The sequence below is a fragment of the Poecilia reticulata genome, chromosome 22, assembly GCF_904066995.2.
Source record: "Poecilia reticulata chromosome 22, P_reticulata-male-v2, whole genome shotgun sequence".
Taxonomy (NCBI): Eukaryota; Metazoa; Chordata; class Actinopteri; order Cyprinodontiformes; family Poeciliidae; genus Poecilia; species Poecilia reticulata.
The window spans coordinates 911,983-936,002 of record NC_088851.1 but is presented as its reverse complement, the minus strand read 5'-3'; the positions used below and the strand labels follow the sequence as shown (position 1 = coordinate 936,002).

At 38.3% G+C, this 24,020-nt stretch overlaps 1 protein-coding gene across 7 annotated transcripts in view; it reads right to left on the bottom strand.

Moving 5' to 3' along the window:
- Nucleotides 1-935: 935 nt before the first annotated feature.
- The window catches only part of LOC103458078 (MAM domain-containing glycosylphosphatidylinositol anchor protein 2-like), a 209,606-nt gene continuing 186,521 nt past the window's right edge, over nucleotides 936-24,020 (bottom strand). For 4 of the 7 annotated variants that reach the window (XM_008398631.3, XM_008398633.3, XM_017302459.2 and 1 more), the window contains 4 exons: nucleotides 19,092-19,259; nucleotides 18,864-18,994; nucleotides 12,258-12,372; nucleotides 936-8,535 (listed from right to left, as the gene is read on the bottom strand). In XM_008398631.3, coding sequence (XP_008396853.1) covers nucleotides 8,447-8,535; nucleotides 12,258-12,372; nucleotides 18,864-18,994; nucleotides 19,092-19,259 — 503 coding nt within the window. In that variant the 3' untranslated portion in view covers nucleotides 936-8,446. The remainder of the gene's footprint in view (nucleotides 8,536-12,257; nucleotides 12,373-18,863; nucleotides 18,995-19,091; nucleotides 19,260-24,020) is intronic. The other 3 variants (XM_008398632.3, XR_014085738.1, XR_532533.3) reach the window with 3 other exon arrangements.

The window sequence follows — 24,020 nt, the reverse complement described above, 5'->3', positions numbered from 1 at the left end:
CTCATGACAAAAAATTAAATTGGGCCCTACTTTCACAGCTGCTGTTACAATTTTTTGAGTGTATATGACCCATAAAAAGCGTCACAATTTTAAAGGCTTTTAATGTATGAGAAATCTATGGTTGGCATAAAATTAATCTCAAATGCATAATTTAAACAAACACTCTCAGAAATGATGGTGGCGTTGGCTGTAGGAGTTTGCTTTGCAATCGGTGGGTTGCCAGATCGATGCCTGGTCCACTGTTGAGATTTCAGTTTGGTGTATCAAAGGCATTATTAAAAAAGAAACCAAAATATCACACCAGCATTCTGTTCTTTGTAAAAATTACTTTTGCAGTCTCGTTTACGATTTTACATTGTAGAAATTAAATATCAGCAAAATTTGTAATTTTGGCTGATTAGTACTGTTAAGGTTAGGGTAATTAACTGCTGGCAATATTACAATATTTTTCTATGAACTTTACAATTACTTATATTTTTGCAATATATTTCTGTATTTTCTACATTCACGACTGTCCAAATTACTTAGGACAGTTTATTGAGTTATGATAATTCCACGTATTTTCTATGGCTTTGGATATTACAGTCAGTAACTGTTGGTATTTTACCATTTTTACCATGGATTTACGGATTTTTTTGCAGTGTCAACTTACTGTAATTCTACATATTTTCTACGGTAACAAAATGTTTTGGATATTACGGTCAGTAACCGTTGGTATTTCACAATTTTCTTACCGTAAATTTACAGTTTTTTTGCAGTTTCGACTTACATGTAATTTCCATGGTAATGAAATGTTTTTGGATACGACGGTCAAAAAATGGTTGGTCTTTTACCGTTTTTTACCATAAATTTACTGACTTTTTTTGCAGTTTTGACTTACTGTGACCAGCAGGTGGAGATCTTTTTAAAGTAACAAGATGCACCCAAACACAGACTTAGCAGTGCACAATATTTTATTTAACCATTTCTTTAAAACATTCCTCTTTAAAAACGAGGCTTCAGGCCTACTACTCGGTCCCTGGAACAAAAGGAACACATAAGGAAAAAGAACAGACAAATTCAATTACTCCAAAAGAAATGCAAAATGCAATGCAAAAGAAATTAGTCAAACAAAATGGAAACATGCAACACAAAATAAATGAGTAAATCAAACAAACAAAAAAAGAACACAAATTAGTCACTTCAATCACAAAACAAAACTAAAAGAAAACAATGGAACAAATCGTCGTCATCCGCTTCCAAATGCCCTTCTATGGAGCCAGAGGAGTAACGCCCCGCCCACACAGCTGGCCCAATCTGCAACGGGTTTAGTTGAGAGCGGCCAAAACAATGACAAGACAAGTCAGCAGAGCATCCAAAGTGCTGCAGCTCCAAACACAATCAGGTGCCCAGGGGTGGAAACACAGCCTAACCAGGGAGGAAGTGGGTCAGCAGGTGATGACCAGACGGAAGCCGCACGCCACAGCAACTGCTGCAGCCGGCAACGCCATCAGAGCAATAGATCGCAGACAAGTCGACCAAACCCACAAGCCGACATGTAGCCGCCGACCAATCAACGGTGCCCGATGCGCAGAGTGGGGGAAGGTGGAACACCATCCCACCACATTACGGTAGTTCCATGTGATTTCTACGGTAATGAAATGTTTTTGGATATGACGGTCAAAAACTGTTGGTTTTTACCGTTTTTTACCGTAAATTTACTCACTTTTTTTACAGTGCAGTTCAGGAGCGTCGGTGTCCTCCAACCTTTAAATGTCTCTTCTTTAACGCACCCGAGTCAAATCATGAGGTCAGAGGTCATTAGCACGACTCTGGAGAACTTGACTGTCCTAAGCAGCCATTTAATTCAGGCGTGCTGGACCAGGAATTATCTAAATGATGGGGACACCAAACCATCATTTAGATATCCAGCATATTGAATCCTCTGGATCTGAGAATCCTCTGAGAATTCAGAGGATTCTCAGAATCCTCTGAATTCAGAGAGTGTTAGTGTTAACATTAACACTAATCCTGTTAGTGTTAACACACTAACAGGATTAGTGTGTGAATCCTCTTAACACACTAATCCTGTTAAGAGGATTAGTGTGTTGATGAGATGTGAAAGATCCTGATCCTCCAGAAAGTTAAAATACAGTAACACCAGAACCCGATCCATCAGTCAGTCGTTTTGTCCTGTGTAGAGATAAATATAAAATGTTATTTATACACATAGAAATTCAATAAATTAGAATCGAAAGGCAATTTATTTCACTTAATTATATTCACTTAGTGAATAAAGTAAAAGGCAAATCAGAATATCTCACAAACTATGTATACAAATATCAGTCAGCAACTTGACTTAGGAATTTGATTGGAACCTTTCGGGCAAAACAGAAACTGTAAGAACCACACAGATAATTTTTATGGATTAAAGACTCAAACTGCTTGAGTGTGACACTAAAAATACATGGACTCAGCTCCCAACATCAAACGTACCGTAGCTGACATAAACATTAGCTCCCGCTAACAGAGACATATGAGGAGGGCAGAGTACCAGATATAACGTAATCTGAAATTATTAATAATTACTCCATGTCTCATTATAATTGGAGAGCAAAGCCTGGAGGTTTAACTTCTAATTACTTCTGAGGACAGATCACCGGGATGCTCCGTCTTGCTTCTTGGTTTGCCTCCGGCCATCGAACCATTCCGCCAACCAGTGGTTGTTTTTCAGACCGCTTGGTCTCCTGTACCGCTCAAAATGCACAATATGTCTATAAACAATTTTGGAATATTATAAGGAAGTGCTGAGATATACCGTTTTCCACCAAACATATTTTCCATATCGGTACAGTGAAAAACGTTCAGAGGATAAAAACACTAGACTCAGAGCAAAACTCAGATGTCCCAGCTTTTACTAGCATGTAAACGCATCATCTACACACAAATCTGGGGGCTTCCCGAAGCGTGAAATGAGTCTCAAAAATAGTTGTGCACTCGTAACTGGATCTGTGTGTAAATGCAGTTTTGTGTGTGTGTATTTGGCGACTCGTGCATTTTCAACATTTGTAGATGGAGGAAAAGGTTTATTTTCTTTTTACGCTTATAAATCATGTTTCACAGATACAACTATCCAAACTTACACACAAAGATGCTTACACGAGTTACAAATCCATTTTTACACACGCACAAATATTTTTACATATGCACAGATATTTTGAGAATATTTTCACTCCATATAAACCCCTCTCTCTTCTACAATTTCAGATGTATTTCTAATCTTCCATTTATTTTTAAAATATTAGAGAAGGTTGTCTACAATTAGTTGTTACCATACTGGTATCACTGAGCTGTTTCAGTGCATAGAGTGCACTTTTGAGGGTTTTAAACAATATATTTATATCAACAGCCTCTGGAAAGTTTGTTGTTTAGTGCGTTCAGATTTGTCGTTGGCTTTCAACACTTGATCACAAAATTGTAATTTTTTATCATTAGCACCATGTGGACATTACAGGTTATTCACAGCCTCCTTTCAGGTAAGGTAAGGCAGGTAAAAACTTTATTAATCCCATAGGGAAATTAAGGTTGTCTGTTGCTCACACATTAATTTACATCGACACAGCATAAAAGAAATGCTCCTCTTCCATATGGGATCCCCAGGGGTAAATTCTTGGCCCTCTTTTTTTCTCCTTACTTACTCCCCCTTTTCTGTTTTTTGAGAAACATGGTATTTAATTTCACTGTTATGCTGATGACTGCCAGATCTATTTTCATTTGGCACCTAACAAGAAACTCACACGCTGCCTTAATGACATAAAAACACAGCTTCTTCTTAGCTTTGTTGACTAAGTGAGAACAAGACAGGAGTTGTGTTGTTTAGACGTGAGTTGCTGTCACTCCATCAGAGTAGATGTTGGCTCACTGTCACCAACATGGGGGTAAAGTTTGACTGATTTAAAATTGAGAAACAGTGTCGTTCAGAAAAGTTTATAATCATCTTCGCCAAATAACAAAGGTGAAATCAATCTTGACAAGACGGCCTGGAGAATTTAATTCACGCTTTAATCACAGTTCATTGCGATCACTGTAATGCACTGTAATACGTAGGGATTATGCCTGCAGCTTTTGCAGAGCTGCTGCTTGTCTGTTAACTCAAGCAGACAAGACACGCTAGGATCATTCCCATCTTAGCCTCCCTTCACTGGCTCCATGTGCACTACAGGATTCATTTGAAGCTTTTATTTGTTTTCAAATACAACCTTATTCCACCACATCTATCTGAGATGCTTCAACCATACTGCCCACGCCAATCACTAAGATCAGCTGAGTGTTTGATGCAGAGAGACCATAAAACTAGCTTAGAGGTGATGGGGCATTTGCTGTTGTTGCTCCCAAGTTATGGAACAAGTTACCCTTGAGTGTCAGACAGGCCTCCTCTCTTCCTGCTTTTAAGCAATTTTTAAAAACACACTTTTATTCCTTGGATTTTAACATACTGTGGTCTTGTATGGCACCTCAAAATACAGCTGCCATGTAAGTGATTTTTGTACATTTCATATGTTTGTATGTTTTTTACTTTTCTGTTTTAATGTACAGCACTTTGGCTACCTTAGCAGTTTTTGAAATGTGCTATAAATAAACTTGATTGATTGATAAGCTTTTTCATGTCAGTGGCTAAGCATGGTCTGCTCCCTGGTCCATGTAATTCAATGGATTACACCACAAGAACCATGTTTGATAAAAACACTGCCATGTTCTAATATTTTTTTGAAGTATGATTTATTTGAATAAAAAGGTCATTATAATTTCAGTTCAGACATAATGAACTGATGTCACTGTCGAGTTTTGAATCATTGGGCAAAGTGTTGATGGTCAAAAACCTCATGAAACAATAATGCTTACCATCTCATTAGTGCTAAGCAAAATATTATTAATGTAGTATATAACATTTTTTACTGTGCAGTTAACTTAGTGTAGAATATTTTATATTAGGAAATTTTGTTAATACATATACATTTTTAAAAAACCAGTTAAAGTTACTTTATTTTCTTGCCCATTTTATGGCTGGCACCCTCAACATTTGCCATGGGCTGACCCTGCAGTACATTTTGATTGGGTAAAATGTAACATTTCAACAAAGTTCACACCTCCAGCAAGTAATCGTTTCTCAATACCCAAAGGTCCAGATCCTCTGTATGAAGCAAATAATAGAACAAGAGTTTGTTTTTCCCAGGCTAGAAAAAAAAATCTGACTTTGGTTTCTCTTATATATTAACGTACAGATAAATGCACATCAGCTGGCATAAATGGGATCAATTATTTATTTATTATAAAGTGTTTACATAATAATAATAATAATAATTTACAAGCACATTATGAGAAAAAGACTAAAGACATTAAGTAAATAACATTAACCCATTCATTGTAAAAATAAGTTAGGATTCATGATATATTCTTTATATTTATTACTTTACAAACCAACAGCAAATGTAAGCTCCTTGCAAGTAATGAACAAATTAGCCTAACAACGAGAAAGTACTTTGAAATCAAATCCCAATATTGTTTTTAATATATTTCCAGGAAAACAAAAATTGAAAACAAGTATAGGAAGAAAAGGCAAAATTATTATAGGGTGGAACACAAGTTAAAACATAAATCCCTTTTTGTTTTAAATTTACCTAAAATGTTTAAGAATAAAGTGATATTTGTTAAACATGCTTAGTTTGTTTGTTTTTTAATCTTTAAGATACCTTTGTGAAGAAGAATGACTGACTTTGAAAATATTTTTGTAACTCTTCACGCAGTATTGGGTAGAAAACTTTTCTAAGTTAACTGCTGGTGTCATTGTGCAGCAAACTATCAAAATACCAAAACTCCCACTTTTATGAATCAATCAAGTTCTCTACTTAGAACCTTGCTGCTCTGTGGATGGATTTTTTTTTTTACTTTTCTGTCTGTCTTTCTCTTAATTGTTTCATAAATTATCAAAGTGAAGCATCTTATAAAATCCTAGAATTTAAAGGAAGAATAACATTTTCAATTGACTATGTTTTCTTTGTGCTTATGTTGTTGATCGGTATAAAGTACATTACAGTTGCTTACGTTTCAGCCATTCAAACACTTTGAAAATTGTTTCAAAGTAACTGTAAAGAAATGAAAGTGTCATATTGTTTTGTAATGCTTTGTGAAGCTCTCATTTGTATACACAGGGGTTGCACCAACTAGTCGACTAGTAGCAATCACGTTACAAAACTGATTTTTCCAAGAAGGTGAATTAGGTGAGTTAGTCAGATAATTGAAATTGTATAAAAATGTAAATAATTTATGAAAGAGAAGCTGAAAATTTCAGCAAAAGCTACCGGAACAGGAGCGTTGCCCGGCGCCCCGCATGTACAGACTGTAGACCGGGGAGTCGGGAGCCTGACTCCCGTCCTCGGTTTGCTGGGCCTCTCTGCCCCACTCCTCTCTCCCTGCCCCCTTCCTGACGGATTGCTGTCAAATAATCTAGTGCTGAAAAATTTCTATATAAAAAAAATAGACTACCGGAGTAATGTGCAACAATAAGTCATGATGTCGGGCTTTTTTATCCATCCAACTGATCACCATCACCCTGTGTATTGAAGCTTTTAACCTGGTAGCTTTACGCTCTTATAAAAATACAACATCAGGAAACAAAGTTTAAACTTCATTCTGAGGATCTGATAGAGGCAATCTGCATGTCGGTTAATCCCATAAAGATGGCTGCTGCTGAGTCAGCGGAGCATCCTGCTGCACAGCAGGTGGCAGCTATTATTCAACTGTAACCAAATAGGATCCGTTCATAAGTTTGGTTTGTGATGTTCTAAAAGCATCACTGTGGTCAGTGTAATAAGTATCAGCTGGTGTTTGGATCTGTTTCTTGTTCTTTTAATTCTGCATAAAAGCGAGATTTTTTTAATCAATATTTGTTGTGAATATGGCTGATAAAGCCTCTAAGTTGTTCTGAAGGGTTTGGTGTTTACGTCACTATGACGTCACAGTGACTAGTGACGTTGACTCGACTTTTATCATGTAGTAGACTTCAAAAAATAAGTCATTCAACCCCTAGTATACACTAAGTCCAAAGCTTGGATGCCATTGATTAATAATATGAAATTCTTTCTTTTTAACAGATTCAAAGTTCCTCAAATAGTTAATGTTTTGCATTTTCCATATTAAAGGTTATTTGAGAAAGTTGGTATCAGTTTAAAGAATCCGCTTCCTGGCCATTTTTCTCGCAGCCATCCATATGGCTTATGGTCACACTTATGCTAATATCCCAACAGAAAGAAAAAGTAAACAAGCTGAGAAATTGTATTTCCATACTAATACAAAATCTTGTCTAAGCTAATTGTTTAAATTTCCTTTCATCATGCAGAAAAATGTCTGACTGGCTCAATATTGATGCCAGTCTGGGCCATCGTCTCCTCTCATTTTAAGGCACTTCATGTTATGGCAGAAGGTGAGGTGTTGTTTTCATGTCTAACAGATGGACCAACATTAAAATATACTCAAAATAGTTTTTTTTCTCCAAGCCTCTCTAGGTCAAAAGAGTAAAGAGACTTATTTTTGCGTGTCCAATACAGTACTGCTGATCTATTCAATTAGAGCACAGAAAGGAAGCAAATAAGGGACAGACAAAACCTGGTCAGTGAACTTCCAACTGCTGCTTTGTTTTCTTAACCATCACTTTGAGCAGATGTGAGTGATGTCAGACCACTGTCTGACATCACTCACATCTTTTGTTGTGAATTGATTGTAACTAATTCTTTGTTTGATTCTGTATATCCACATAAAAACTCATTGTCCTGTTCAGAATAATTGAACCAATTAATAGTGTGACACTACAAATTAATGCAGTTGGGTTTTCTGGTCAGATGTCTGTTTTCAAGTGTCCACATTAAAGGCTAACAGAAGCCATGTTCATTAAACAGTGCCTGGCTAAAGTATTGAGTAACATTTAAACAAATGTTTACAAAGTTTAAACCTTAAACTTTTTATTAATTTTACATCATCCTCTTCACTTGACAGCTACTATTGTAACATGTTCTGCCTTCTTTCTGAATTTAGTTGTAGTGCAGAAGACTGTTCAATGTGATGGGCAATGCTACACACCAGACTGCTGATGCAGACTATATTTCATAGCATAAATCATCACTTCATTACATCAATGAACACTGTGTATGATGTTCATACATAATCAATTTTAAAGGAATTTTTAGACAGGAAGCTTCAGCTTCGTGTAACAGTAGATTTAAATTAAACCTGTCACAGGTTGAACTGTTGACAAGATAAGATGCCGCTGAAGGACAGATTTATTTTCCCCTTGACAGAGCAAATACAATTCTGCTCTCTTTCCAGTTATTGAGGTGTGAAACAGATTCCTTGGGCCACAGTCAAAAGTCATGGAAGCTTGCATGGGAATAAGAGGGAAAATGTGCTGATGGTGTCACCTCTCCCAGCCAATCAGCACCAGACTTTGACTGATGTAGAGTAGAGACACATAATACGATGGCAGTGAAGCAAATGACTTCAGATCTAGGAGAAAAAGAGACAAAGAGGATTACAGGGTATTTACCATATATCTAAATACTGACATTTAGAAACATTGACAAGGAATTTCAAAACCAATTACATCACTGTTTCAGTATCATGTGTGATGTATAGAGAGCTACTTTAGAAAAGCACATCTCAAACTTCAAATATGACAAATTTGTTTTCTTACCATGGATGAATACTAACATATTTGACAAAACTATTTTTTTGTTTTTCCAAAGCCTATAGAGGCTGGTAAATAATTGTCAGTCAACGTCACATTGTGTCAGCAGCCACTCTGTCACCTTCAGAAGGCAGGCAACTATTTAAATTATTTACAAATAGGCTAATGAAATAATTTACAACTCGCCACCAGTGCAAATCGACTCTCTTCACCCGGCGCAACTCTCACATGCAGCTTTGCGGCATGTGTTGTAGTGCAACAAATGTCTGAGGTTTTATTTTTGCGCAGCGCTTCTGTACCTCACATTGCCTATGATTCAACCTGCTGCATTCATTTCTGAAGACTTAGTTTATCACCCGCCTTGATTGATGCAGCTACATTTTAATTGTCTCTCAAATTGTGACCAAAAAAATTAATTTAATTTGTCCTTTGCATGCTAAATATGAATTTTAAAAACTTACATTTTAGAAAAAAACCATTCTGTGTATAAGTTTGTCTTATTTAGGGGGACATAACATATTTCATTGAGAAAAAAATTGCTTGCTAACAAGGGCGTAGGAACGAGTCTGTCTTTGGGGGGACGCATATCGGAAACCTGACAGATCAGTAAATAGCTTGAGCAGAAATGTCAAACTATTATGCCATCAACACGTCAGCAATGCGTTACTCTAATCTGACCCTTGTTTCAGTAACAAGTATTCTAACATGTTACTATTTACAATCCAATAATCAGATTAAAGTCATGCATAGTACAGACAGGCTACCAGATTCTGATATATCTTATTGGTCAAAATGCATTGATATAAATTGACTGGTAACTGAATTGGTTCTACCTCTTTCTAAAACTAAAGTAGAAAACAGCTCATAAAATAGGACTCAGCAGTTTTAAACTCAATACATCAGTTTGACCAACAAAAATAAAATCTAAAAAACAAGTTTTGTTCTTCTTTAACATCTCTCTACATCAGTGCAACAGTTTGATCTACAAAATAAATAAAAATGATACTTTTCACGTCTAACAGACCTTTAGCTCCTCACTGTTAACTCAGTCTCACTTCCAGCTCTGCATTCAGTAACTTACCAAACCTCTGATTAAAGCTTGTTTATGATCTCAATGTTATTGACTTTTGCTCAATTAGTTTCTTCATTGTAATTTTTTTTTATTATAGTTGATCATGTTGTTTTTCATGTCTCATTTTTATTTCTCCTACAATTGAGGGACATAAGGGACATATAGATATTATTTATCCATCCATCCATTTTCTAACACCCTTGGCCCTTAGTGGGGTCAGGAGGGTTGCTGGTGCTTATCTCCAGCTAACATTCCGGGCGAGAGGCGGGGTCACCCAGGACAGGTTCATATATTATTGGGGCATGCCATTGCATGGCAGGCACCTATTGTTCTACACCCAATAGTTCATTAACTGTTTTGCGCAGTTAATGAACTGCACAAGGCAGCTAATTAACATTAGCACAATCTTTAGCATTTCACTGCCCCCACTAGTGCACTATATTATAGTATATATATATAAATTAGCCCATATAAAAATAAATGTGTAATTAATCCAGGTCAACAGAGGAGGACTCACAGGAGCCACTGGGTCCAAACACCATCACCTCTGTTTTGTTTTCATTAAAATTATAAAAGTTCAAGGCCAACCAAGCTTTAATATCACCTAGACATGCCAGGAAATCCATCCATCCATCCATTTTCTTCCGCTTCTCCGGGGTCGGGTCGCGGGGGCAGCAGCTTCAGAAGGGAGGCCCAGACTTCCCTCTCCCCAGCCACTTCTTCCAGCTCCTCCGGGGGAATCCCAAGGCGTTCCCAGGCCAGCCGAGAGACGTAATCCCTCCAGCGTGTCCTGGGTCTTCCCCGAGGTCTCCTCCCGGTGGGACGTGCCCGGAACACCTCACCAGGGAGGCGTCCAGGAGGCATCCTGACCAGATGCCCGAGCCACCTCAACTGGCTCCTCTCGACGTGGAGGAGCAGCGGCTCTACTCTGAGTCCCTCCCGGATGACCGAGCTTCTCTCTCTAAGGGAGAGCCCAGCCACCCTGCGGAGGAAACCCATTTCGGCCGCTTGTACCCGTGATCTCGTTCTTTCGGTCATGACCCAAAGCTCATGACCATAGATGAGGGTGGGAACGTAGATCGACCGGTAAATTGAGAGCTTCGCTTTTTGGCTCAGCTCTCTCTTCACCACGACGGACCGGTACAGCGCCCGCTTCACGGCAGTCGCTGCCCCAATCCGCCTGTCGATCTCCCGCTCCCTTCTTCCCTCATTTGTAAACAAGATCCCCAGATACTTAAACTCCTCCACTTGAGGCAGGACGACCCCCCTGACCCGGAGAAGGCACTCTACCCTTTTCCGGCTCAAGACCATGGCCTCGGATTTGGAGGCACTGAGCCTCCAAATCCGGCTCTGATATATATATATATATATATATATATATATATAAAATACATTGAAATACATGCAGAGTACACAAAGTGACACTCCATGTCACTTTCTTCTTTAACTACTCTACATTTTTTGTTGTCATTTCAACTGGTTATGTTTTTTCACTCTCTAGATTCTAGAAGCTAGAATCTACTGATGTAGATGCTCCTACATCAGTGCTTGTCCAAGAGGAGTGAATAAAAGTCAATAATTCAATGCAATCTCCTTAGATAGAAACTTTTTAAAATATTTTGAATCATTAATTGAGTTATATTATGTGTTTGAAGGGCCAGATCTTATGTGATGGTACTTAAAAGGTCACAAGTTTTTAAAAATGTATGTTTTATGTAATTATTTGGAGATTACATGCCAATATAGGTTATTTTGGTTCAAGCCAGTCAAATTTATTCATAACTTTAATATTGGTAGGCTTGGGACTCAACGGATCCAAGCAAACAGTTAGAAAAATGAGTTCCACAGTCCTATTTCGACAGGATTTGGCTTAATTAAATTGTGCATAAACACTAACAATAAAACTGTGGTGCATGGTGCACCACACATCTGTCAGTTAACAGATCTGCATTTGTTGCTGTATTGTTTCATTTATTTCATCTGATTTTAATATTCCATCAATCTGCATGAGTCTCTGAACAGAAAATACTTTAATGGATATATCTGACAGATGAGGGCTGCACAGTGGCGCAGTTGCCTTGCAGCAAGAAGGTTCTGGGTTCGATTCCCGGCCCTGGTCTTTCTGCATAGAGTTTGCATGTTCTCCCTGTGCATGGCGGGTTCTTTCAGGGTTCTCCGGTTTCCTCCCACAGTCCAAAAACATGACTGTCAGGTTAATTGGTCTGTCTAAATTGTCCCTGGTGTGAGTGTGTGTGTGTGTGCATGGTTGTTTGTCCTGTGTGTCTCTGTGTTGCCCTGCGACAGACAGGCGACCTGTCCAGGGTGACCCCGCCTCTCGCCCGGAACGTTAGCTGGAGAGGCACCAGCACCTCCTGACCCACTGAGGGACAAGGGTGTAAGAAAATGGATGGATGGATGAATCTGACAGACGACGTTTCAAATAGTTAAATCAAAATATAAAATCCTCACTGTGAAGATTCTCACTGTTAGACGGAGCGTCTTTGCACTCGCCCTCCTCAACGGTAACATCATCAATAGCGATATTGCCTTCAATACCTGAGCCTCTGACTCCTTCCATCACCACCTACAGTAAAAGAATAGAATAGAAATATCCTTCAATTCAGGTGTCACAGCAGCAAAAAAACTGAAGGGCAAATTCACAACACAAGGCAAAATAAAACTGATATAAAAATAGTATGCTGAGATTAAAGAAATGTGGCATAATTTAAAGAAAGAAAATAATTAGGAATTAAATGTTTAAAGTGACCAAGAGCATTTATTCCTTTTAATGTTAGAAGACAACTCTTAATTATGGCCATTGCTTCATAAAAGAAAATTATCAAAGAAGCATCATCAAGTCTACCCAAACTTTGAGACAAGGTAAAAACCAACTCATTTTAAATAGTGTGTAACTGAAGCTCCTAACCAGCATGACTTGCTGATGGAGCATTTAAAATAAGCTCATATTGGTTCCCTGCCAAAAAAGACTCCAGATGTTTACTGTCACATCATGTCAATTAAGTTTTGGCTCCTACAAAATTTCGGTAACACTTTATTTGAAGGGGGGTGAATAAGAATGACATGACACTGTCATGAACATCAGTAAGTCTTCATGAATATTTATGACTTGTCATAAAGCTTCATTCTGTAAATCATGACACTTTTAATACAAAGTTGACATTATTCAAAATGTCTTTGTTATGACAACTTGACATTAATATAGACACAAATGTCTTCGTTATGACAATGTGACATTATCCAATACAACGTTGTTGTCATGACAACTTGTCATTAAGCAAGATATAACTTGTCATGTATGTAATAACAGGTGAATTTTAAAATGTTATCCTTATAAGACAGCATTAACAAGTCACTTGTTGTTACACATACCTTTTGTCATGAGACCTTTATAATTGTGACATTATCCTCCTCTGTTAAAGTGTATCACAGTAAACTAGTAATGAAGATGTCATTGAGTGTCATTACTCTCGCTTTAATGACAGAGTCATGAACATTTCCAGTTACATCAAGTGTAGTCCACTTAACTTGAGGTAACTGGAAATGTTCATGACTTGTTAATGCTGTCTTATAAGGATATAAGCCTTATAAGCCAATAAATTCAACTGTTATTACATTCATGACAAGTTATAAATTCTTGGTTAATGTCAAGTTGTCATAACAAAGACATTTTCAATAAATGTCTTTGTTATGACATTTATTGAAATGTCTAAACATTACAATAAATGTAAATCATGACACATTGTATTAAAAGTGTCAGGATTTACCGAATGACGCTTTATGACAACAGTCATAAATATTCATGAAGGCTTATTCATGTTCATAACAGGTGTTATGTCATGTTGATGATAGTGTCATGACAGTCTTATTCACGCCTCTTCAAATAAAGTGTTACCAAAATTTCTCCCTTGATCGGAATGTATCTGCTACGCCACACAGCTCCACTTAAGCTAATGTCCATAATTAATTAGTCTGTGGATAAATCATCCAACATTTCAATATGAATAGCGCATGAAAAAAAGACATGAATACCAAGCTGTACTTCTTATGTTCCTTAAGATTCCTTTTGACAACAAAAGGACCTAAGCAATCCATTTAAGTCGACAGTGCAGATACCTCCAAATGTTTCTTTGGATATTCAAGCATAAGCCGGTCTTCCACTGGCCATCTGAGCTTCCTACGCTGCACACATTTATGAATAATCTGAGCCACCAATTTACTGCACCCAATATGATAAGGTAGGTAAGGTCATTTTATTTCTATAGCACATTTTCAGCAACAAGGCAGTTCAAATTGGTTTTCATGAATTAGAAGGAAATAAAAACAAAATAAGAAAATAAAAAGGAAGAGAAAAAGGAAAGAGTACAAAATTGCATATTGGTTCTCCATGCTTAATAAGTAGTCCATAATTTATAAACTACTCAGGATTCTTGTTCTGATAAACTAGATGTTGGTAAGATTTTTGGTAAGATTCATGAGGTATAAAACTAAATGTTGGTTCTCCATGTTTAATTCTATTAGTAAGTATAAAACTAAATGTTTATTCCGGTTTTTCTGGGTTGAGTTTTAGATTTGCACAAAATAAAGCTGAATGTTGGTTCTCCAAGTTTTATTCTTGTTCTGGGTTGTTAAGTAGATGGAACTTTCTAAGTTTGCTCTGGATTTATAAACTAACAGGAGTTTCTTTAGGTCTTGCTCCAATATTAATAAGATAAATGTTGGTCTAAAGCAGGGGTGCTCAATACACTGAAGTGGATCTCGGCAGTAGGTGACAAACTGAACGCCGTCAGGAGGGGGAGACCAGCACATCCTCTTCTGACGTGCTTATCAAAATATTCAGTAAGATCCAAAATATTTACAACTTTATAAAATAATAAAGAAAATCAACAAAACATGCTCAAATTAATGACCCAACAAAAATAATAATCTCTGTAATTATTGTTTCATCAAGGTGTTGTGCAATTCTTAGCGTTTCGGTTCCAATAATAAAAAAACCTGTGTTCAGGGGAGCTATTATTAATTGCAAAATAAATATCAAGCTTGAAAACCTGATATTGTAACGGACTGAATGTTATGTTTTTAACATAATCTCTGCTCAGCTAGCGAAGCGCAGGCGGTTGTCGTGGCAACAGGTCTACTTAAACGACAAAGAGAGACAGTAAAGAGGTATGAGTGGTTTTGAGTTGATCACCTGTTCAGGTTGTTTTACCTTCGTTTACCTTTGTGGCGCTTTACAGCCGCTGTAGTTTCTGAACGTTCCAGAAACGACAAACTGGGACTAATTACCTCATTTGTTTGCAAGTATATGTCATTCACAACAAACATCAAATAGGACAAATATATTTCATGACATATTCAACAAACAAATCCTACTGTGATAATTATGTGAAATTCAATTAATTGTCTAATATAACAAATAATTTGGTGCTCTCTGGCATCATTGATCAGAGTCTCAGAGGCTCTTTACTGGCTTTTCCTCTGTCAAACATACAATTTATTTTGCTCTTATTTAGTGGAAATAATGATGTTGATAAGACTTACTCCAAAATGACAAGATTTTTTACACTTGCAAAGCTCCACTGTTAAAAATGAGGAGCTGACATTCACAAATGACGCTGAAATATCAACAACATCTGGTTTGAGGTGACACCTCTGGAACCTCTTGGAGGAAAAATATCTAAACTTCATCAAACCAAACTTCAGATCTACCATAACTTATTGATACCTGCTGGCCTCAAGTTTGCAACCAGCTTCTGACTGAGAAACCAGCGACCTCCTCCCAGTGACAGAATCTCACTGAGGTTCTGCATTAGGTTTTCTATCTCTATAATATTTCTGCTAGAACTGATGTGTATTTGCATATTAAAAAAAGTCAATAGAGTTTCATTTACAATTTTTAGATCTTTGTGTCGTGGTAGAGCTCAGCCGGCTGGTGAGAGAAAAGGTTTGGGCACCCCTGGTCTAAGTACTCCAAAGTTCATAAAAGTAGCTAAATGTTGATCTAAAGTAATGAGTACACCACAATTTCTAAAAGTAATAAACTAAACAGACAGGGCAAAGAAATGATACATCAGTTAAAATAGACACCTACAGCAAGATTCTGATCGCAACATTCAAACATGAGCCAGCAAAGGCAGCAAGGGAGTCTGTATCTGTGGCCATGAGATGTGTCTGCAGTAAGGCCATGCAGGCGCAGTCTCTGATACGGTGGTATTATCTAAGAGCAAGTCCTTGAAGTGTCCAGTAATACAATTACACGGATCTCTTCAGAAGGGAGAGGATATGGGAAAGAGCATCTTTGTTTACATATCTTCCAGGAGATTTGAGATAGAAAGCCACCTAGGGATGACACAGAGGAGCCAGATCAAATACAGACAATATGCTTCAGGTCGGGTAGATTTTAAATTTCAATCTATCCTAAAGTTTCACCGTTAAATCTCTGTTGATTAGTGTGGCCATTCCCGCTGGACCCTAATCGCCTGCTGCTATTGGGTCCCCTTCTACACACATTGGGTCCCTTTCTACAACATGACAACACTGATGTTGTCATGTTGTCAACATGACAACATAACGAAGACGAAAATCTGGTGAAAGGTTTCAGAAAATCTATAGTGCCATCTGCTTTTGTAACAAAAGTCTGACTATGTCATGTTTGGTGGTTGTTGTTAATGGACTCAATGCAATTGATCAAATCTCAATAAGAGCCTGTTTGAGTGAAAGAGAGCCTGCTTGTCCCCACGGGACAAACAGGCTCTCCTTTGTCTAGTCTTCACGTTGAGAAAATTTTTGACTCTTGGGATGTTTACAAAGAATTTTGTCTGTCCACTTTATACCTAAAAGACATGGATGATCTGTATTTGGATTCATAACAGGATTTCTGCTGTCTGGAGTTGGTGGATAATTTGGAAGACGTCTGGAGCTGCTTTGGCCTTTGTCAAGCTGCCTGATCAGTGTGATAAATTGAGCCGACTAGCAAACACTCAGACTAACATGCTGTGGGTCCAGAGCCATAAGTTGGATGTGATTCACAACCCAGGTGCAGGCCCTGGAGCTCACCAGCAAGATGGAATCTATCTTGGACAAGTTCATAGTTCAGCCCGGTGGGAACAGCCACACTAATTTGGATGATTGGAATAAACAGAGATGTACCAGTGAGACTTTAGGGCAGATGGAAAAATTAAAGTACGTGCAAATTAAAGAATATTGTTTATCTGAACTGGCTCCCTTGTGTCAGATTTGGCTGGCTGCCTATCTAAAATATCCTGGATGACATGTCAACAAGATGCTCTTTCCCATTTCCGCCCCCCTTCTGAAGACATTTGTGCAATCTTCTGGCTGGTCCTTTCAAGGACTTGCTCTTAGATAATACCACCGTATCAGAGACTGTTGCCTGGGAGAAGCTGGCTGTACGGGTTAATGGACTTACTGCACACATTTCTCATGGCCACAAATAAATACTCCCGGATCTCACTGCTTGTGTATGTGGTGGGATTTTTTGTGCAGCCTCTCATTGCATTTTATTCACAAGCCAGTGTATGTTGGGGAAAAACATTATTGCCCATTATTTGGTTGTTAATGGATGCAGTTTCTCATCCTTATTATAGGCCCAGTGTCTTAACAACATGGAGGAACAACATGCTCTCTTCCTTCCAGAAAGCATTATTTTACTCCAACAAATTATTGAACTGAAGGAAGCACATACAGATATATTTTAATAGTCTTCCTATTTCTGATGCTGGATCTTCAATATTATCAATTTGAAATGCTGGGCTATGGTTCACCTTGATATCAGAAGGGAAATCTTAAAAAAATGTTGCACTGGAGTGTGCTATTCAATGGACACAGCTGCACACAATAAGACTCAGTTGTTGTGCCAGTAGCTCGCAGATATTTCAACTTTTTTATCTTGTTCATGGTATAGCTCTTGCAGCTCTTGCTAAAAAACAATTGGAGCAAGAGGCAACTGGAAATGATGAATGTAGCTTAAATGTAAACGGAAATACATCACCACCACTCGTGGTATATAGCTTATTTCCTGCCCTTCAACATGGCTACAGCACTGCTGCAATCAGCTAATGTGATTGACTTGTGCAGAAATTGCTTCAACGTGGGCTCCGTTGCAGTGATTGGCTGAAACAAGGAAGCCATTTGATCATTCCCTGTTAAAAATAAATAAATTTGCGGATTGAGATGTCACAACTGTGTTGAAAGAGCTACACTTACTACAGTATAATTTTTGGATACTGTGATCCAACTTTGTGTATGAATGATGAGAATTGGACTGGACTAGAATGTGGTGGTCATGGCCCAAAGAAGCCAAAGTAGGCATCCCTTATTTTCATTTCTAAAAGGTGGCACTAACCATCCATTCATTTGGATGGGAATTGTTCTCATATATCCCGTGATGATGCATCTGTGCTTTGTCTGGTTGTGAAGCCCAATGCTGGTGCCTGATGGGTATTTGGCACACTTGTGTTTTGAAAGGCTAACAGCTGATCCCTTGGGTAAAGAGTGGGACTGTGGTCTCTACTGGGGTCTCAAGACAGAAGTGTGGTAAAAATTAATTCAAAGTTGTCCATGATCACTTCCATTTTGTGTCTATTCAAAGAATCATGAAAACAGAGAGAAAAATTTTGAACGCATGGTTGGTGTCGTCTTAAGGTAAAAAAAAAAACCTCGGATTTTAAGGATCTCTCTTGTCCACAGCCCTTGAAACTTTCAGACAGATTTAATTTTGTGTAAGTACATTTACTGTATTTGATGGAAGGTGTGTGTTCAACAGAGAAATTCAGATTCAAGAAGAACTCTGGCTGAGCTACTGCAAAATATCAGTTCCAATCAGAAAACACATGTTAGTGATTTTAAATATTTTTAACATATATCTGCCCTAGGGGTATGATTGATTTTGGGCTTAGCAAGATGTTAATTAAATGTATTTAGTAAAGAATAAAAGTATATAAATTCCAAATGTTTATGTAAAATACCCATGAAGTCTAAGGACTTTGCCCCATGTAACTAACCATACTCACTTTTCCACTAGCCAGCTATGTACTGTACCTGAAAGGTTGTGGTTGGATGGATGTTAACCCTTGCCTGCTGCCAGTAGTTTCCTTGGTTACCAGTAAGACTCCAGATTAAGGTATCTGTGAGCATCTGACCTTTCAACCGCAAGAAAATATTCAAAGCTCCTACAAAATAAATAAACAGTGAGATTAGGAAGTGTACTGCAAACCAATTTTCTCATGTGTCATACCAGAAGGAATGAGCATCTTCTTGCCTTCTCACCTATATGTTTCCCAAACATGTGGTAGTAGAAGGTAAAGCAGTAGGTGGGATTGTTACTGGCTGAAGAGGAGGAGACACTTTTGGTGTCAATGTTGAAAGTTGGGGACATCAGTCGGGCTTTATCCCCCTCCAGCCTGGGCCTGGATGTCTCAATGAACATGTAGAAGCCTGAGGGTCCACAACACTCTAATTTTCACTTAGTGCTTCAGCAGATAAGACAGTAACATTTGCTTTATGTGAATCTGTCACTAATGAAAAGAAGATAAACATATTAGCTTAGTTCATTTTGAACAACAGACTTACAGTAAATCTCAGTTAGAATAGAATTCATGTAACAATGCTTTTGTCTATTGCTGTGTTTGAACACATGAAGACAGTGAAGACTGCGATTAACAACATTGAACTCGATGTGGTTGTACAAGTTTTTAATCCTAATACTAAAGTTATATTACCAGAATAATTCCTTCTATTTTTAATGTTTTTTTAAAAAGTGCAGTATGTAACTTATTTATTTTTCTTGTTTGTTAAAAATGTCACTATATCCTGTAAGCAGAAGATGAGAGTGATAAGCTGTGAAAAAAATCAAGTCCTCCTGCCTCTTCCTTGTGCCCCTAATAGCATTTATAAGAATATGTCGCTCCCGAACCAAAACCAGTTAACTAGAGCCAGGAGGAGTATCTTTGCTCCATCATTCATAGCTGTGTACGTACAGCTCACTCCCGCACGCTCACCTGTCTTTCAAGCTGAAGCTAGCGCTGTGCTAGCTTCAGCACACCGCTGCTAGCTTCAGCAGCGGTGTGCAGCAGCACACAGGTTCTAGTGGTTCTAGTGAACCACAAGAACCTGTGTTCTAGTGGTTCAACAGCCACTAGAACACTGTTGTTCTAGTGGCGGAGCAGCAAACCAATATTACATGGAAACGTCTAATTTTGGAGTAGTACCTGGTCCAAAAACCAAGACAACAATAGAGAATTAGACATAGCCCGAAATAAAATGAGGGTAAACATCGGAGCTGGACTTCATAGGTGGATGAGCTAAAAGCTCTCAAAGGATTCAAAGTTGATCCAGAGTTAGCCACATCTCTGCTTGACCAGCAAGTATCTGCTTGATTTGTTTGTTTTTGATGTTCTTTTATTTAAATCAGAAAAGATACATTTACAGGATCACTTTTGATGGCGCAAAACTAGTATTACTCTGTAGCTTGATGCAGCACTGATGCAGTGATAATCTGATAATCTTTCCATAAGAAAGTTGTAGCTGGATGGTGATTCATTTTAACATTACCTGCTAACTCAACCTCAGTATAAAAATGTGTTTTTATACTGAGGACATTTATTTGTCCCAACAAATTTTTTGGATCAGAATTAAATGCATTTAAATTTGGTAAAATTATTGTATTGTGGGCTGCTCTTGTCAAAAATAAACAGTAAATTAAATATTGCAAAAATGCTTGCAGCATTTGTACTTAAATCAGAAAGTTTTGTTTTTGTGTAAATTTCTCCTTGGAGCCAATGGACTCCATTTCAAAATTGTAGTCACATAACTTAGATGAAATGTCACATCATGCAAAGCGAAAAATGTAAATTGCTAATTCAGTGTCTTGACATGTAGCCTAGATAGTTAGCAAACATTATCTAATATTGAGTAATTACACACCGTAGCAGCTTTTATGTTAACTTACTCGCTATTTATAATTTAGAAAAAGAGTACAATGCTAAAATATGAACTGGTATTCATATATATGAATATCAGTCTAATATATAGACTGATATATATTAGCATATATATATATATATATATATATATATATATATATATATATATAGTGACGTGCGGTGAGGTTCATTGCTGGTGAGGCACCAACTTAATTATAATCAGCTTTACAAATCTGCATGTTATTGTTTACATAAGGAAATTTTGCGTATGCGTACAATGCTTGAGGGCAAAAAGACTATTCTTTAACACGTGATGGTTAGCCGTGCAGAATAATTCCGTTATCTCAATCAAACTTAGACATGTAGATATTAATTTCATGCTGTTTAACAGCAAAGGGAGAAACCGTTAAAGTACAACTCAAAACCACGTCTTTCTCGCTCTCTGTATCAGCGCAGCTTCTGTATGGCTAACTCGCTGTTACTGTCTCTTACTCTGCAGTTGTGGAGTCACAATATCTGGGTTCATGAGCGCCACCAGCGATGAGGCAAGAGAACTGCCTGCCTCACCTCGAATCTGTTCTCTGCCATTTCTGATCACTGCTCAGCACACGAATCACGTTACATACACAGTAGGTGATAATAACACAAATCATTAAATACATGAGCTAAATTATGGAAAATCAGTTCATACATTAAATATTTTTAACAATTTTATTGGCGACGTACAGACAGGAGCATGCTCTCATAGAGTGGCAGCCAGTGCAGTTAGTGAGAGGTTGCGCAATCCCAGGTGAGGCTCAGCTCGCTGCTGCCTCACCGGCTTCGCTTCCGAGCATTTGAATGGGAAAATGAAAAAATCCAGCAATTTTGAAGAAAAACAATCATCAGATTTGGTTAAATTATATATATATATATATATATATATATATATATATATATATATATATATATATACGGCGGATAAACGTATTTATGTCCTGCCTCAAGTGGAGGAGTTTAAGTATCTGGGGATCGACAGGCGGATTGGGGCAGCGTCTACTGTGAAGCGGGCGCTGTACCGGTCCGTCGTGGTGAAGAGAGAGCTGAGCCAAAAAGCGAAGCTCTCGATTTACCGGTCGATCTACGTTCCCACCCTCATCTATGGTCATGAGCTTTGGGTCATGACCGAAAGAACGAGATCACGGGTACAAGCGGCCGAAATGGGTTTCCTCCGCAGGGTGGCTGGGCTCTCCCTTAGAGATAGGGTGAGAAGCTCGGTCATCCGGGAGGGACTCAGAGTAGAGCCGCTGCTCCTCCACGTCGAGAGGAGCCAGTTGAGGTGGCTCGGGCATCTGGTAAGGATGCCTCCTGGACGCCTCCCTGGTGAGGTGTTCCGGGCACGTCCCACCGGGAGGAGGCCTCGGGGAAGACCCAGGACACCCTGGAGGGATTACGTCTCTCGGCTGGCCTGGGAACGCCTTGGGATTCCCCCGGAGGAGCTGGAAGAAGTGGCTGGGGAGAGGGAAGTCTGGGCCTCCCTTCTGAAGCTGCTGCCCCCGCGACCCGACCCCGGATAAGCGGAAGAAAATGGATGGATGGATGGATGGATATATATATTTGAATATACGTACATAAATACGTTTATCCGCCGTAGTGGAGCTGTGGGCACCAGTGTTCTCACAGTTTGCCTGCGTACTGGTCTTCTCTGTGTGGTATGGAGTTAAATACTTTTCACAATTATTCAATAAAAAAAAAAATCTCAAATAATTTTTTTTTATTTTGATCAAAACTTTGCTAATTGTAATAATTTTTTGTTTCATACCAAAAAACTTATCTCCATTAAAAAAAATAAAATTGTGGTCAAAACTTTTTGATTTGTATCGATTCAATTTTTTTCTTTTTAATTTTTTTGTTAAAAAAAGTGTTTATTGAAATTAGAATCACTTTTTTTTCATGAAGTGGAAACATTTTTTGCAGAACATAAACTTTTGCGCAAGGCAGCAGGTTGTGAAGTGAGGTGGAGAAGCTGGTCTGCTAACATCCAACTCAACTGCATGAAGATCCAAAACATCAGATGGGAATCCCACCACCAGACCAGCTCCATGCATCACTCCAAGAAGTAAATCATTACAGTTGGATAAAGTTTCCTTTCTATTTTTTTGCTTCATTTATATAAATTTAATCGGTTTATTTGAAGGGGGGTGAATAAGGGTGCGTTCACACTGCAGCCTGAAGTGACTCAATTCCGATTTTTGGGCAGGGTCGTTCACACTGCCAGAGAATGCAACCTTGTATGTGTTCTGCAGTGTAAACGGGCAAACGACCTGAAAGTATCCCGCATGCGCAGTAGAGGGCGCAATAGCGTCAGTGTTCTAAGTGTTCTGCCAACTGCCATAAAAAGAAGTGCTCAGTGTTTGCGGAAGTAAACATGGAGGCTAACGGTGGAGCATAGCTTGCACATTTGAAGTTGTTGTCCGGCTGGAGCAGCATATTAACAACTTCATCCTCATATAGTCCATCATGGTTGTTGTTTTTCTTCTCACTTGCGTGTATTAGGACGCAGAATAGTGCGTTGAGAATCAGTGACATTCAGTTCAGATGAATGCGGCCTGGACGTTATGGTCGCATTTGAATCGGATATGTATCGGATATGGGTCACATTTGAAATAGAATCCGACTTGTGCTGTTCACACTGCCATGAAAAGATCAGATACAGGTCGCATTACGTCAAAAAAATCGGAATTGAGTCACTTCAGGTTGCAGTGTGAACGCACCCATAGGGTGCGTTAACCCTAACCCTAACCCACACTAACCCTATATGACTGTCATGACATCGTCATAAACATGACATAACACCTGTTATGAACATGAATAAGCCTTTATGAATATTTATGACTGTTATCATAAAGCGTCATTCTGTAAATTATGACACTTTTAATACAAAGTTGACATTAACCAAGAAATCTTTACTGATATAAATTTGTTCTAAAAGCATTACTGATTGCACTTTAAAAATTAGGGAACTTTGTTATTAAAGGTAAAATTTAAACAGTAATGATTTCTTGGTTAATGTCAAGTAATAACAAAGACATTTTGAATAATACTGCAGGTTAAAACTCGCTGCTGTTTGGCGCTGTCGGATTATTAACCCTTCCACTGCCACTCAGTTCTCTACTGCTTTTCTTCAGCTCTGTGGATCATCTGACTTTCTCCACTCTGATACAGAAGAGCTCTGGTCCTGGTTCTGTTCTTCCTGTCAAAGCATCCTGGACTCGGTTGCTCCATTAAAAACCAG